We start from the raw sequence: 15,597 nt of genomic DNA, 5'->3' as shown, positions 1-15,597 counted from the left end.
TCACTCTTCACTTCCAGAGTACGGGGCTTGTTTCTGGTCCCATAAGCAACTTTTTGCTTGATGTGTCAGATATCATTTGTATTTAATCTTCTTGTTCCTACTCAACTAGATGAATTTCATAAACTAAGACTTGAAGGGACTGTTGGGATAATCTTGTCTGATTTAATGCAAAGAGGGTTGACTGTTCTGTATCATGTCTCGGTATAGCTGGACCACAGCATGTTGTCAGAAACAAGCTAAAGTAGGACTTGGTAATGGGGAACATGAGGCATACCTTAGTTCCAGTTTGTACTCTTCTGCTTTTAACATCCAGTCCTTAAATCCCATTTTGTGTGGCTTTCTGCTAGAGTGCAGCCCTCCTAGTACTTGACTGTCTGCAAAGGTACTTTTGGAGAAGTAGACAATTTGTGTAGTTTCCTCAACTTTACTAAAATGCTTGGCTTCAAGTATTTTGTCTCTGGCCTTCATCCCTTGATGGGATCTTCAGCTACTGTGCGTGTGTGCATGCGCGCGCGCGTGCTGCTTGCTCTACTGCATGATGGCTTGTTACACTAGAAGTATTTGGTTTTCTGGAGGTGGATCTGGTTGACTTTTCTGCTGGCAGGTTTATATCTTGCCTTCTTATCATGCTGACTTGGGTCAGGCAGGAAGCATGGGGAGCCTTTGCTACCTTCCATATTGCCTGTACAACATTCTTTGTTCAGGATTGTCAAAAATGTGGCCTGCTGTGTTAGTCACTGGAAGTTTAGGGGTGCAGCTGCTCTCCAAACCCTCAGCTTGATCCAGCCTGTGGTCCATAGTGTATTCGACATCCCTGGTTTAAGTTTTGTGTACCAAACATCATCTTATGTAGCAAAGGTCTCTCACAAGTAAGGCTTTAACCTCAGGATGCAGTCACTGACATGTTTAAATCTCATGCATAATTCCCCTTTCTAATTATGGAGACAATAGGACAATAAGAATTTTTTAAATACATAAGCTGTAAAAAGAAGGTTCTGGGTAACGTAGGGCCTCTACAGGACACAGCTAACTTATTTAACAACTTCTTTGCCTCCGTTTTTCTGAACAGGGACCAGGTCATCACCCCCATCATGATCCCTGATGGTCTCAGGGGAGGCACAGCCAGGCCCAGGGTCTGAGTGGACCTAGTCAGGGACTTCCTGGTGGGTCTGGACACGTCCAAATCAGCAGGTCCTGACGATCTCCACCCCAGTGCTGAGAGAATTAGCAGAGGTTATTACGGGTCCCCTGGCACAGCTTTATGAGCATGCGTGGTGCTCTGGTGAGGTGCCAGACTGGAAGAGGGCCAGTGTGGTCCCCACTTTCAAAAGAGGGAGGAGGGAGGATCCAGGAACCTATAGGCCAGTTGGTCATACCTCAGTCCTGGGGAACCTCTTTGAGAAAATTATCCAGGACCACATCTGTGAGGGACCAGCAGGGGAGTATATGCTTAGGGGCCTTCTATGATCAGGTCACTAAATCCTTGGGCACAGTCTTTCTGGACTTTAGAAAAGCTTTTGACACTGTCTCTCACCCTATTCTCATTAAAAAATTAGGCAACTGTGGTGTCGATCCCTACCCAGTCAGGTGGGTCACTAGTTGGCTGGAGGGCTGTACCTAGAGAGTGGTGGTGGACAGGTCATTTTCAGCCTGGAGGGATGGGGGCAGTGGGATCCCCCAGGGCTCGGTCCTTGGGCCCACACTGTTCAACATCTTTATCAGCAACTTGGACAAGAGGGTGAAAAGCACCTTGTTCAAATCTGTGGATGATACTAAGATGTGGGGGGAGGTAGGCATGCTAGAGAGGAGGGATGAGCTGCAATTGAATCTGGACAGGTTACAGAGGTGGGCAGATGAGAATAGGATGGGTATCAACGTGGACAAGTGCAAGGTACTTCACCTGGGAAGGAAGAACCAGCAGCACCTACAGGCTGGGGAACTCCCCTCTTGCCAGCACAGAGGCAGAAAAGGATCTTTGAGTCATTATTGACTCAAAGATGAACATGGGCTGCCAATGTGGGGATGCACCTTGTCACGATGCATCATGAGCAGGTCCAAGGAGGTGATCCTCCCCCTCTATGCGACATTGGTCAGGCCCCAGCTGGAGTACTGCATCCAGTTCTGGGCACTGCACTTCAGGAGAGTTGTGGACAACAGGGAGAGGTCCAGAGGATCAGGTCAGCAGGGTAGGTCCTACAAGGCTGAGAGGGGATCTGGTGGCAGTCTATAAACTGGCCAAGGGAGACCAGCAGGCAAGGGGAGAGTCCCTGTTCCCCCAAGCACTACAAGGAACAACAGTCACAAGCTGACAGACAGCAGATTCAGGAGGCACTACTTCACAGTCAGGGCAGCTAGGATCTAGAACCAACTTCCAAGGGAAGTAGTCCTTGCTCCTACCCTGGTTGTCTGACCCCAGCATTCTTTCCTGCCATGGCAGGGGGTCAGACTTGATGATCTGCTCAGGTCCCTTCCAACAATGAAATCATACCAGACTACTTCACACAAACACTTCTGTCACTGGGGAGGGTGACAGTTAAGGGATGTACTTTTGCATTGTGGCAACTTATGAAATAAAAATAGGCTAGATGAACTTCCCTAGGCAGACAAGGTTCTCTGGGTAAATCTAATAATCTTTTATTAGACCAACCCAAATTTGAGTTGGTCTAATTAAAGATATTGGATTTACCCAGAGAACTTTGTCTGAGGTATGTCCTTAGACCAACACTGCTACAAACTGCACTGTAAAATTGAGTGCTGAGGAAGATTTCACCTTTTACAAAGAGATACAGTAGTGCAAGGAGTATGAGGGAGTGCTCCTTTCAGGTAAGTGTAGTTTGATAGCTCAGTTTGAATCAAGGCTGCATTTCTAAAGACTTCCTTTAATCAGAATAACAACAGCTGATCTTGTTACAAGTGACATAAGTATTTTACACAAAAATCTTTCCCCTACAAGGGATTTAATTTATACAGTAGGAGCATAACAGAGCTGAACACTAGTCCTGCCCACTGTTGTGTAGTATACTAGTCTTAGTAATCTCTGACCTACTAGACTTTACCAGGGTAGATTTTTTTTTTTTCTGTTGCTGTAAAGAACAGAGAGGTACTTTTTGTTCACAATGGACAGAAAACCACAGAGTAACTGCAAAAGAAAATAATAAATAAAATAGTACAGGTGCAACCGAACAAATCTCCAGGGCAGGACTGTCTTCTGTAGTAAGTCTTCTTAAAGTGGGTCAAGTTCTTGTGTATTCCATAGCTGCTCTTAATGTGGACAGAAGCTGACAAGTGCAGTGGCAGACTGATGCCTGGATGTCCTAGACCTCAGCTAGAAAGTTTGTGGCAGGAACAGGAGTTGAAGCAGCTTCTGTTCTGATGTCTGAGGAATGCAGGGAAGGAGGGAACAGCACGAACAGACCCAACAGCACTGAATCTGCTCCCATTTATTTCATGACAGTGTTTGGACAGCAGAAAGGAGTTCTGGCTTCAAGGGGCTTTTTGCTTCCTCTTCTTTCTCTGCAGCTTTTATGTCTGCCATGACAGCTGCATCCCATGAGAGTGTCAGGAGGGCAGAGGGAACCTAAAAGAACAAATGGAGTGCTTATTAATATCCTGTGTAAGCTGGTTACCAAAGGCTTCCATACTCTTTAGAAGACAGTCAGTGGCTAAGAAGAAGGGGATGTGTCTGTATAAGAATGCTAAGTGAGCAGCACTGTCAGGTTTCCCTAACACCCCCACCCCTACCCTAGGCATGGGACAGTAAAGATACAGCTTGGCTGTTTGCCTACTGTTTTTGCTGTAATAGTTCTCCTTGTTACATGTATGAACAAAATTGTTAGAGCCTCAATGGAACTGACCTGGCTGGAGCCATGATCAGATAACACTGTACTCACCAGCCCGCACTCATTGAAAGCCATGTTTTCATCAGTCAGTTTGAGACCTCCAGGAGCAAGCAGCTCAAAAGGCAGCCAGTCATCCTGCAGGGCCTCTCTCACAAACTTGTAGAGGGTAGAGACCTGCTCCCGGGCATAGAATGTCCCTGCCAACAGAAACAACGTGGGGCATTAGAAAAAAGACTCTCCCCACTGGGCAGGAAAAGAATCTGCCTAGAAAAGGGGCCCCTTTCCCTTGGTTGAACAAGACCTTCAGTGAGCTGTCTGATTTCTACTTCACCAGGGAAGAATTCAGATATAAGCATTACAGAAATCATGCTGTATTTCAAGCAGTGAACAAAGGCACAGCATTGTTCCCTTCAATTTTTTTTTTTTTTTTTAAATGAGCTTGCTACAAGGTTAGTTGCAGCAAACAGCTCTGCCAGGTTGCAACGTAGAAATAGTCTGTGGAAGCCTGAGCTTCAATCCAGTATCTTCATTATAAGAAGTGCAGTATCTCCTTATTTTCTAATGCAATTTGTCATCTAATGCCACTTTTCAGCCTGTTACTCAACCATCGAAACATCTCACTTGTTTTGAGCCAACAAACTGTTTCATTTATTACCCGAGGTTTAGAAAGTCTTTTGCAGTTTACCAGTGACTAACAGCACTGCACCCATCTGCAATTATAGCTCCCTTTAATCATCACTAGTTCACATTCCCACTGCATTGGCAAAAAGCAAGGGCTGCCTTAGACAAGAGTTTCTGTAAAGGCTGTGAAATCAATACCCCCTTGTTTCAATGTCATGCACTGACAGAATCCTGCTAAGTTTGTTGCTTAGTCCAATGGTATTTTGCCCAGCTTCTCAAAGTGCTCTTCAAGCTTACAGTTTAGCTCTCAAATCGGACCAAGTTTCCAGCTGCTCTCTGGGCTGGGTGAGATGGAGTGATGATCACACTTTACCTTGTAGAATGTATCCATCAGGGAACCGGACTCGCAGCAAGGTGTAATTGTATTTCCGCATTTCCCTTTGCTCTTCTTTCTCCCGCATAGCCTTTGTCCTCAGCATAGAGGCCTTCTCCACTGCTTCCGTCCTTTAGAGAGAAGACAATTTCAACATATCATGGAACAAGAGGGGAAAAAGGAGCATGAGCTTTCTCAACCACAACACTACACATGTGACCAGAAGCCTCCTCTCCCTTCTTAGATAGGATGCCCCTTTACATGGAGTGCTTAGGCCTGTAGGCCACTCACCGGAGCCTCTGCTCCCGTTTTAGCTCCTCTGCGGTGAGGTTGTAGAAGTCATTTGGCAGTTCAAACTGGGCAGCTTGAGGGGAAGGCTTGAATATACAGAGCTGGCGATCCAGCTGGACCCTCACTGGCTCTGAGTTCAGAAGCTGGTCCTTGTAGTCCTTGAGGTTCTCCAACTTAGTCAAAGCTTCCTCCTTTAACACATAGTATTCTTCTGTGGTCTCTACAAATGTATGAAACAACCCACTGTGACATAATGGCTGAAGATCCCCAGGACAGACCACCCTCAGAAGCAGGTAAGCTGTAGGCTTGGGGAGTGTAGTTACAGGGACAGTTTTACGAAGTTTGCTGCCATGTTCATCTCCCCAAGAAAGTCCTGCCATTACTCAGCAGAAGCTGACCCCAACCTCAAATGGAATACACTTGGGTTTCTTGCCTTGTCCTGGAACAGGTAGGGCTTTCTTCTTAAACCCAATGGCCTGGAAAAAGTTGTGCACTCCTTCCAGATGATTTATCCTTTCCTAAAAGAAAAAGGGAGAGTCAGATTCAGTTTGCTCCAGAGTAGGAATTTCCCAGTGCTGCAGAAGAAGGTGTCTTAATCTCACCTGAAACACTTTGTTCTGCAGCTTGATTTTTTGGTACTTCACTTCCTCTGGATGGAGGTGGATGTTATCTAGGTATCTGTAGAAGACACAACCAACACACTTCACTCAATACAGTGGGTCTGGCCTCATGCAATCACGGTCGACTCCTGGGTGCTGTCTGGTGCCATGATCAAGGTTTAAAGTATATTATTTTCTCTGCTAAAACACAGAGGAGAAGGGGAAGCTTGCACTACCCAGGTTGCTAAATCCCAAGACAAAAGTTGTTTCTTAACATGTAAAAGATACCCCTTACTCTACAAATTGGTCACTAATTCCCTCTACCACCTTCCACAAGACAAATTTTTGGACCTTCCCCACTGGAAAGGCACTTAAATACACAGGGCATAAGTATGAAACATAAGCCCCTTGTGAATGGGGAATATCTGCTACCTACTGGGCTTGCTTGCAGGCCCACAGCACTCTACACACAGCTGTGCCACTGCCAGTTAAAGCCATGCTGCATCTGTGTGCATTTACAGGCATCTAGATGTTTTCCCTCCCCCTGCTAACTTGCCACCTAGTTTGGAAGTGAAGCCTTGCTCTTCACAAATTAATCTGGCAGAGGGTTCATTTTTCACTCAGACAGACATTCCACCTTGGGGGACTGAGCTGAATGAATGAGACAACACCTCCAGGACCTGGACAGTCTTCCACCCTCATACAAGTTTGGTTTCTTTGGCTACACTGAATTCCTGTACTCTGGAAAATCTACTGCTATTCAGTGGAAGAGACCTTGCTGTTGAGAGACATTTTCAAGTTTTTGGCTTTGCTTTTCCTTTGGGCATTACCTAGAACACCAATCTCCCCAGTAATCTGGCAGAGGTTTCATCCAAGTCCTCTTATCTAGTGACACAACAGATTTAAGGCAGGGAACTGGTGTGTTCAGCACTGCACAGTGCACTCGTGCCACTTACTTTGCGATGGTCTCAACACCAAGCTTCACTTTCTCTCGGTCTCTGTTGAAGGTGTGAATCTCCATGATCGAGGCAGCCACTGGGTCTTTAGAGGAATGCTAGAGGAGGAGGAGGAGGAGGAGGAGGACGACATAACTTAGTTGCATAAGAGGCACTGGATGCCACATAGATCTGTATAACCAAAAAGTCAGACTGACCAGTGTTCTGGAGACTTATAGTGAAAGGAGTTGGGGTAGGTGCTTGTTAACTGTGTTAGTTTACAGTCCTTTAAGACAATACAGTACTGGGGGAGAAAGCAGAGACAAAGGAGGCCTGTAATACCACAAGACCATAGTGGAGAAGCAGATATGCTCTACACAACACCTTAAGCCCAGTCATGCCTATGGATCCAGCTGAAAACAGCCTCCCAGGGCGCATTTCTAATGGGTTAAGCTACCTCTGGATATCCAGAGCAGAGAGCAACTTAAGTGGCAGGGCAGGAGGTTGGAGGAAGCCTGTGCTTAGCCGAGGACCCACTTACTGAAAGGATAGCCTCTCTGATGTGTGCTTCCCGCTTGTCTTTCTTTACAGTGGCCCCAGTTAGAGGGCAAATGAAATAGACCCCAGACACCGAGAGTCCAGCACATTCTTCCTCTTCTGCAGCCTCAGGGTCCTGAGTAAGAGCAGAAATCAGATGTTGGCTCAAAGGAAGAAAACATTTATAATCCTCTCCCTGGCACATGGCTCCCCGGTGAATTTAGCTCAGGAAACGTTTGCAGAGGCGGAACCAGACTGTCTGAGGTGTTCAGTGCAACACAACTGGCTAATAGAGTCAGCACAGAGATTACCCCTGTTAACAGGACAGAAGGAAGGTTTCAAGGGACAGCGCAACAATCTGAAGAGATAATGAGCCACTATCACTCCCCATAAAAACAGGGAATGGAACATTAACAGTCATCTTAGGTTTGCAGAGCATTCATAACTGAAAGGCTAAATGCCAACAGGCCGTTGGTCAGTCAGAGGAGCAGCTCCCAGCAGCAGAGATCAGAAGCAGTCAGCATTTCTGGCAAGCCCCTCTGCTCCAGGGTTATTAAAGAAGGGAATTCAGGTTTTATGGATGAGTTTGCAAGACTGAACTACAGGAAGAGTTGCTGCTTTGACTTTAATCATGTGCCTCTGAGAGTACTTCCAATTGCTGAGGCAGAGGGCCACATTCTGACACACTTACCCAAGCCAAACAACACTGCGCTCCCTTACTAGTCCTGCCGACTTCAACAAGCTATTTTTGGTGTAAAGCAATCTTATTATGGGTGTGTAAATCCTGCCCAAAGCCAATCAACACATAATGACAAGAGCACACAACTCCTCCATGCACCTGCAAAACACTATGGTGTCTCGCCAAGGAGTTCTAAAAAATTAGGAAGGGGAAAAAAAAACTACAACAGTCTCCTTGTCCAGGTGGGTGAGATCTCAGAAGAGACATTAAGGTATGCATGGAGGGGGGTTTCCACCTCTGACAACTAGTTTCTCCAGAGCTCCAAAGCAGACTCAAATAGATAAGCCGACGGGCTGGCATTCATTTCCCAAGAAGAGACTCAGGCTTGGAGGATTCTGGCGTACCCCAGACAGCAAATACCTGAATGACCTGAAAAGCAGCATCTCCTCCTACCTTATGATCTGGGGAGGGTCCTCTCTCATATGCAGCAGCTTCAGCCATTAGCTCCTTCCTCACTGGAAAGAGAGGAATCCAAGTTACAACAGCAGGTACAGCAAAATGATGTTAACTGGATAGGACTGGGGGAGGGAAGCAGCATCTCCTCTGGTATCTCACTGCTGGCAGCAGTCAGCAGCTGATGTTGTATGTGAATGTGAACCCTCCCACACCCAAACTGTGCACTTCAATTGTGCCAAGCTGTCATTGAGGTGCAAGCTCCAGGAATGTCCCCAGAACTGAGGGCTGTGCTCTCTGTGCAAGCTGAGCTAGATATACAACCAGGCCTCTTCCACATCCCACTCAGACAAGCCAAGTGTAGGGCCAGCGCACCAGTGAACATGCCTCCTGCAAATGGGCACTTATCTCACACTTCTCTCACAAGCCTGCCGGCCCTACACCCAGAAGAGAGGGGCATCTGCTGCTAAACCATTCTCACCCTGACTCTTAATGACATCTTGGGATGAAGAGAGCCGAGGCTTGGGCTTCTGCTCCAGCCTGGCCACAGCGGCAGCAGCTGCCATCTGAGCTTCACTGGTAGGCCCATGGCGAGGTTTGGTCTCAACTTTTGACTTTTCTTGGTGGACCCTTTCCCTGAGGGATAACAGAAAGGCACAATTAAATGAACAGCTGTCAGCAAGGCAGTGTCCTCAATGAGGTCAGCTGAAAGCAGATAAACCAGTGATTAGAGCAGGCTTATGATCATCTTCATTTCACTTAAAAGGCACAGATTAGACTTTACTTCTTTCCCCCTTGCCCATCACCGAGACCATAAACTACTAAAAACTGTTTAAAGCAAAACTGGATTTTTCCACCATCTGATATTTTTATTTTGTGGTCAAAAGAGGAAGACCAGACAGCTGTTTTCTGAATGTCCCACTGCAGCACTGAGTTGTTGCGTGGGGAGTTCAAGCAGGAGGCAGTTTGCTTCCAAGTGACCTCACCCTGCAACTGAGAAGTTGCAATTAAGATCACTGAAATCAGATCCCTGGTTTTTGTGATGAGCACCTGCAATTTCAACTGACTCTAAAGGGAGCTATGGGCTCCTAGGTGGACAATCTACATGAATTATGCTAAACCAGGAGATAAAGGTAAACTACAGATTGGGGGGGAAAATATTATACCTTTTTTCTTCCATATAAAGTCCTTAAAGGCAACAGCACATTAATTTCTAATAGTGTTACTTGTTAAATCTTTTTGATTCATCTCATATATTCCGCAAGATGCTATGAAAAACAAAACCAATGTCAAGGAAGTCTCCAAACTCAGTCCATTTAATTCAAACATCCTAGAAAAGGTTTTTTGTCATGCAGTTGACTCCAGCGCCTTTCATGCTGTTCTTAACCAATACAAAGTCATCCAAGACATTGTCAGCAAACCAAAGACAATAGTTAGGAAAGAGTTTCTTATTTATACAGATAAGAAAGAGCAGACCCATTTCTCTTAAGGATATTCTCTCCTAACTTCCACAGATACAGAAGGAGAATGGTGGTTCTCCCAACTCTTAACCCACAAAGGGAAGCCTTGATCACTGTCCTACCAACAACAAGCGGAGAATATTGATAGGAAGAAAGTGATAGATGCTGCTAGCGCTCTGCAGGACAACACGCATTTAGCTGTAACATCCCTCCCCACCCCTGCAGGACAACAAGCAATGTGCCACACAAGACAGCTGCAGAACAGGTTTGGACTGGGGTCAGCTGCACCCACCCAACAACGATACAACAACTTTGGAAAGGTCACAGAGAAACCAGGCAGCCCGGCCAGGCAGCACAGCCTTTTGGCAGCTTGGGAGGAGCCTGGTTTGTTTGGCGATACATGTTACTGGATCAAACAGACCTGGGAGGGACTGGCGTGTTTTCCAGCATGAGGGGGCAGTGAAAGGGATGACCAAGCACACCTTGCTTCTCGCCTATTCCCTGGAGCCTCAGAGCTACGCTCCTCCGATCCTTCATTCACAGCAGTCGCTCCAGCGAACGCGTCCTGCCTAAAACTCACGATTCTTCCCCGTGTCTTGACTTCACACAATTTGGCCCACGTCACCTGCCTGCCACCTTCTGCTGCTAGATAAAACCTTGAACCTTAACGCAGCTCCTTCACCCACGCCCCTTCTGCCTGATTCAGGCTGGCACGGGGGACCCGGTGCCTCCTGAGGTCACACTCCGGCAGGTGGAAACCGACCGGAGACGGCACAAGCGGCACGGGACAGCGAGTGCCGCCGCACCACCCTGACAAGGGCAACGCGGTGATGAACTCCAGCCCTTGCAGCTTCACGCTGGGCCGCTGCCAGAAGCGGCACCAGCCTGGGGCGCTGCGACCTGCTGGGAAGCCTCTATGGGCTCTTTGCTAGGCCCACTGGGGCTAACCAGACCCAGTAGCTCCCTCACTAGATCCGCTGGGGCCAACCAAACTCACCAGATCCTTCCCTAGACCCACCGGGACTGCTGCCCGCCCGCCCGGCCCCAGGATCCCGCCCCGGCCCCGCACCTGGGCGGCTCCGCCAGCTTCTGCCCGGGCCCCGCCGACTTGAACTTAAGGTCCGCCTTGATCTCCTGGAAAAACTTCCGCATGGCGCCGCCGTAGTCCGCGCTCCGGAGCCCCGCCCCCAGCCGGAAGTGGCCGCGCTCGCGCCGGGCACGTGACTCCGCGGCTGCTGCGTGGGTGGTGGGGTAGGAAAGGAAGGGGCGTGGCCTGGCGCCTCTGCGTCACGCCGCTAGTGTGACGGGCCGCCGGCTGGGGCGCTCTAGGCCGCTAGGTCCTCCGCGGAAGGTTGCTTGTGTCCTGTGGCACGTGGGGCTCGCCGCCGCCTGGAGATGGTGCCCTGCACCCATCCGCTCCGCCCGGGTGCTCCTGTCCAGGCACCCAGGTGACGGGGGCGCGTGGGGGGACCCTCGCGCGTGGAGCCTGCCCGCTGCCCCCTCCAGGCTCCTCATTAGGCCTCTGAGAACAAGACGTCTTGGCCCAGCAGCGGGCCCAGTTCCCTCGCTGCCCAGTTTGGGCAGGAGCGGGAATTCAGGCACGGCCCTGGTTGCCGCCCCCTCTCCCTCAAGGGGCCGAGCTAAAACTGCCGGAAGTCTTAAGCCCTTCCAAAGCAAAGCAGCTGTGCGGTCTGTGTGCGGCGCGCCAGAGCACCCGGGATCTCTCATGGAGGCCGCTGCCTGGTGCCGGCCCAATTCAGCACTTGATCTGAAGACACCGGCAGCCCTGGGGTCATTGCAACCGGCAGGGCCCGGAGGGGCAACAGACAGGAAAGAACAGGGATGTCCTCAGACCAGAGGCCTCAAAAAGCTCGGGACCTCCCAGAACGGCAGTCCCTTGGGCAAACTGTCAAGTGATTTCCTCAGGAAAAAAAATCATATGGAAGCAAGCTTCAACTGCTGAACAGATGCATCCTTGTTCTTAAGATGTAGCAGGGGGTGGGCAGGTATTTTGCTAAAACTTAGCCAGCACTGACAGAGAAAGAAATACACCCTCCGCGTTAGCAGAACATGGAGGGACGCAGGTCTGGGACTGAGCAGCAGGTCCCACAACTGACTCAAAAATACAAAAACATGCCAGCAGTTTCCTGTTGTCACAAGAAAAACTTGCACTCACTCCCACATCAAGCTGCCTGCCAGGTATATACAAAACTGTCGTGTGAAAGAATAACCCTCCCAAACCCAGAGACAAATTGCCAAGGAAGCTAAGAGGTGGTTAATTAAATAAAAGGAACCGATGGAGGTTTCTATACCTATGTATAGAAAGAGTGACAGAGACGTGATGGAGCTACAATACACACCTTAAATGTGTAATCAGGTTAGTCCTTAATTTAGATGCCTCACATAATCATGACAAAAGGGACATAATGACAGAGAGCTTCCCACTAGGGGGCAATACAGAATGGCAGCAGGAGTATGTGTGAGATAAGGTCTAAGAACTAAGATGACTTTGCTTTCAGGAAGGCTTGAAGAGTGAAGACAGCACAGGTGGAAGAAGGAATGCAGCCGGCAAGTCACCTTGCCTCGGTTGCCTCCTTCTGCATGAACACTGAGCAGCACTGCTTGTCAGACAGAGGTTTCCTGAGTTCCCTTCAGCTGGGAGATGAGCAAAACAAGCTCAGAACAGAAGCACCCAAATTTGCACAGACCAAGGCTGAGTAACTCTTGTGACCACAAGCAGTCCCATTAGAATGGATGTTGCTCATGTTTATGCATAATGGCAGACACCTGTTAACACCTCGGGGACCAAACTAGGGCTTTCCACAGCCAAAAATACGTGAGCTGCTACAGTTAGAACCGAAGAGCCAAGACCGTGTCCCCAGGGCTGTTTCTGACTCGGATCCTCTGCAGAACTGACCCACGCTTACCAGAGGCTTATGTACCTTTGCAGGATTGGCCTTTAGGTAGTACAGCAATGTCTGTGTAGGTCACTTGCTCTGCAAAGCATCCAGCTTGCTTCTGGAGTCTACTCCATAATGCTGTGAATAATTTACCCTCCTCACCATCCATCTGAATGCTTTCCAGTCATGCATTAAGTGACATGATTAATTCTGTCCCACGTGGTTCATTCTTTCATTCACCGTCTCCCCAGAGGCAAAACTGCTATGCAAATAATTAATATATAATAGAAGCATGTGCTTTTTTATACTTATTTGATAAATCCCAATGCTCCACTGGCACGATCGGCCAGTTTAGATAAATTGCTACAGAAGCACATGTGCACTTGCTTTTTTCTGTTTCTACCCATCATAACTTTGCCACAGTGTTCATGTCACTGCTGAATTTGCCTTGCTGCTTTTAATGGCTTCCCATAAAAATGCCACTGGCTTAGCTCAAATCTCTTTTAAAATCAATTTAGTTGAATGGGTGCAAGGTCCTATGTGGGCCATCTGAAAACGATTTAACTCCAGCTCATATCGATTCAGTCTAAGCCAGCTAGAAATCAATTTGAGCTGAATCAAAGTAAGCCAGACTTAGATCATGTTAGGAATGGACAGAGCTGTTTTGCAACGGTTTAAATAAATAGCTTTAGAATCATACTTTAAAAAAAAAAAAAAAAAAAAACCCAAAAAACAGTACAAATCTGGCTGTAGAACAGGTCTAATGGGTTTCAATGCTTCCTACTCTTCTGGCATAACATCATCAAAGACCCTTTTATAAGGTAAATGTAATTGTATTCTGCTATGTGGTTAAAGAGACACCATCAAAATAAAAACACACAAGACTAAAGCCTACTCTTGATTACATCAGTATAAACTCCATTATCTTTGTAAGATTTACTCTGAATTTAACCTGGATTTTCATTGTATACAGTATCTAGTCCCCTGGTTTTTTTTTTTTAAAGAAGCAAATCCCCCCACCTTTGTAATTAATGACGTGATTATTAAAAGGCAAAAGGTAAAACTTGCCCTTGGTACAATTCCAATTGCCTTTTGAAATCAGTGGTGTAACTTGAAGCCAGAAATGGGTCCAATCAGTACAGAAACTTTAGGTCCCAAATGCCTTTTCCATTCCTGTGGTTGAGCTGAGGGAATACTGTAAACTAAGAAGCCAACCTGAGTAGTGTATTAGCCAAATAGCACTGAGTTTTGATTGTTAACCTCAGAGAACATTTAAATCCGAGTCCTAAACTGGTTTCAATTGAAGCTTTAAAAAAAATAGTAATGCTATTTCTAGATTGTGCGTCTGTTTATTTATAGTGCTTGTGATGCTGGTACATCGTCAGCTCTGTGCCTTTGCTATCTGTTGGCATCTCTTTAATTGTTAACAATTGTTATGCCACCGTGTTTACTGAGCAGTGGCCGTGGGATGAAATGTGAACCACTCAACAACTTGCATGAGTGACCACTTTAGTCTTTTCATCATCCAGGTCCTGATTAAGAAGAGCATTTAAGCATATGCTTAAATTTAAGCATATGTTTAAATCTCTCAGCATATGCTCCGATGCTGTCCCGAGTCCAGGCCTATGGGGTTAATTGTTCACATATCAAAGATAACAGAGCATCTCCATTGTAGGATTGGGGCCTAAATGCACAAGCTGCTGCCATCGCTGTTCCCAGTGCCCGCCATGCAGAAGTTAATTCAGAGATCTGGTTTGAAGGGTCCTGGGCCAGTCTGAATGCCTGCAGGCCTGAGTCCCTCGCAAAGGGATTTGGCGCAGACCAGGAGGCCCAGGGAAAGCAGTGTCCAGTAGGGCCCTAGAGGAAAAGCCACAACTGGAGAGTAGAGGGTGGGCAAAGGAGCGGCAGCAAGGACGGGCAACTACATACCACCTCCCGTTCCCTTGGGCAGCTTTTCCCCAGGCTGTCACACCCTCCTCTTCTATACCCCCAACTGTTGGCCCTCGATACCCTTCTACACCATGCCCCTTACTTCCCCCCTCTGCACCCTACGCCGCTCCTTACCCCATTGCACCCCTCCCTCCAGATCCCCAGTACACCCCTCTCCCTCCCTATATCCACCATTCAATACATGACCCTTCCTCCATCCCAAATTCCCCCCCCTCCAGACCCCAGTGCCCTTTACAGCCCCATTGGTCCACGACCTTCTGGGTCTGCTGCAGGCATCTACCTACCTCGTACACTGCAGACCTCTCACTTCCCATGCGGATGCTCTCACCCAGTGCCTCCATGCTTCTCCCACTGCTCCCATGGCTCGTACCCATTGCTGCATGCCCTGGTGTTCCCACCGGCAATAACTTCTACCCGCTCCTCTCCATGGTCCTGTGCCCTTCTCTGCAGCCCCTAATGAGGATCCTTATATCCCCAATACTTCTTCCAGGGCCCTTTGCAGCCATGCCTCCCTCCCCCCATACCCTCTATACCCTGCATTCCCTACCCCCTCTATACCCTATACACTCTATGCCATCTATGCTGTATGTTATACCCTCTGTATGCTATATCCCCCATACCCTGTATTTCCTATGCTCTGTATCCAGACCCTTTATACGTTGCATCCCCTATGCACTATACTCTCTGTGCCCCTTACCCTGTATTCTCCATACCCTACATCCCCTCTATGCCCTGTATGCTCTTCGCCCTGCACCCTATAGCCTCCGTACCCCACATGATTAGTTTGATATAATAATTATTACAATCTATAATGAGGATCTATAATAAAATGCCAATTATCGTGATACTTGAACATTCACTCTACCCTTACACGCTGTCTCCCACTGCCCAGAGGTGTCCTGTGCCCCACAAAGAAGCCCCTGCCCTGCATTTCCGATGCCCCGCACCTATATCCTCCCC

The 15,597-nt window shown here is 47.9% G+C and overlaps 1 protein-coding gene across 2 annotated transcripts; it reads right to left on the bottom strand.

The window, feature by feature from the left end:
• Window positions 1-2,859: 2,859 nt before the first annotated feature.
• UBXN6 (UBX domain protein 6) lies at window positions 2,860-15,109 on the bottom strand. Of its 2 annotated transcripts, none has more exons than XM_019556995.1 (11): window positions 14,922-15,109; window positions 8,809-8,963; window positions 8,328-8,389; window positions 7,200-7,331; window positions 6,680-6,777; window positions 5,727-5,802; window positions 5,558-5,642; window positions 5,125-5,344; window positions 4,834-4,964; window positions 3,891-4,036; window positions 2,860-3,577 (listed from the first exon to the last, which is right to left on the bottom strand). In XM_019556995.1, exons 1-11 carry the CDS (start codon window positions 15,017-15,019, stop codon window positions 3,446-3,448), a joined length of 1,335 nt encoding a protein of 444 aa, XP_019412540.1. In that variant the 5' UTR covers window positions 15,020-15,109; the 3' UTR covers window positions 2,860-3,445. The 2 variants fall into 2 exon arrangements, with proteins under 2 accessions (XP_019412540.1, XP_019412541.1); XM_019556996.1 differs by lacking the exon at window positions 14,922-15,109 and adding an exon at window positions 10,857-10,975.
• Window positions 15,110-15,597: the final 488 nt, after the last annotated feature.

The sequence above is a fragment of the Crocodylus porosus genome, unplaced genomic scaffold, assembly GCF_001723895.1.
Source record: "Crocodylus porosus isolate Cpor-Errol unplaced genomic scaffold, CroPor_comp1, whole genome shotgun sequence".
NCBI lineage: Eukaryota > Metazoa > Chordata > Crocodylia > Crocodylidae > Crocodylus > Crocodylus porosus.
The sequence above is the reverse complement of the archived record's forward strand: the minus strand, read 5'-3'. Positions and strand labels throughout refer to the sequence as shown.

Coding starts and splice junctions, on each gene's coding strand:
- UBXN6 (XM_019556995.1), bottom strand. CDS start 15,019: ATGCAGCAATGGGTACGAGCCATGGGAGCAGTGGGAGAAGCATGGAGG. Junction 8,390..8,808: donor AGATGTCATTAAGAGTCAGG/GTGAGAATGGTT, acceptor CTCTCTTTCCAG/TGAGGAAGGAGCTAATGGCT. Junction 7,332..8,327: donor GACCCTCCCCAGATCATAAG/GTAGGAGGAGAT, acceptor GCTCTTACTCAG/GACCCTGAGGCTGCAGAAGA.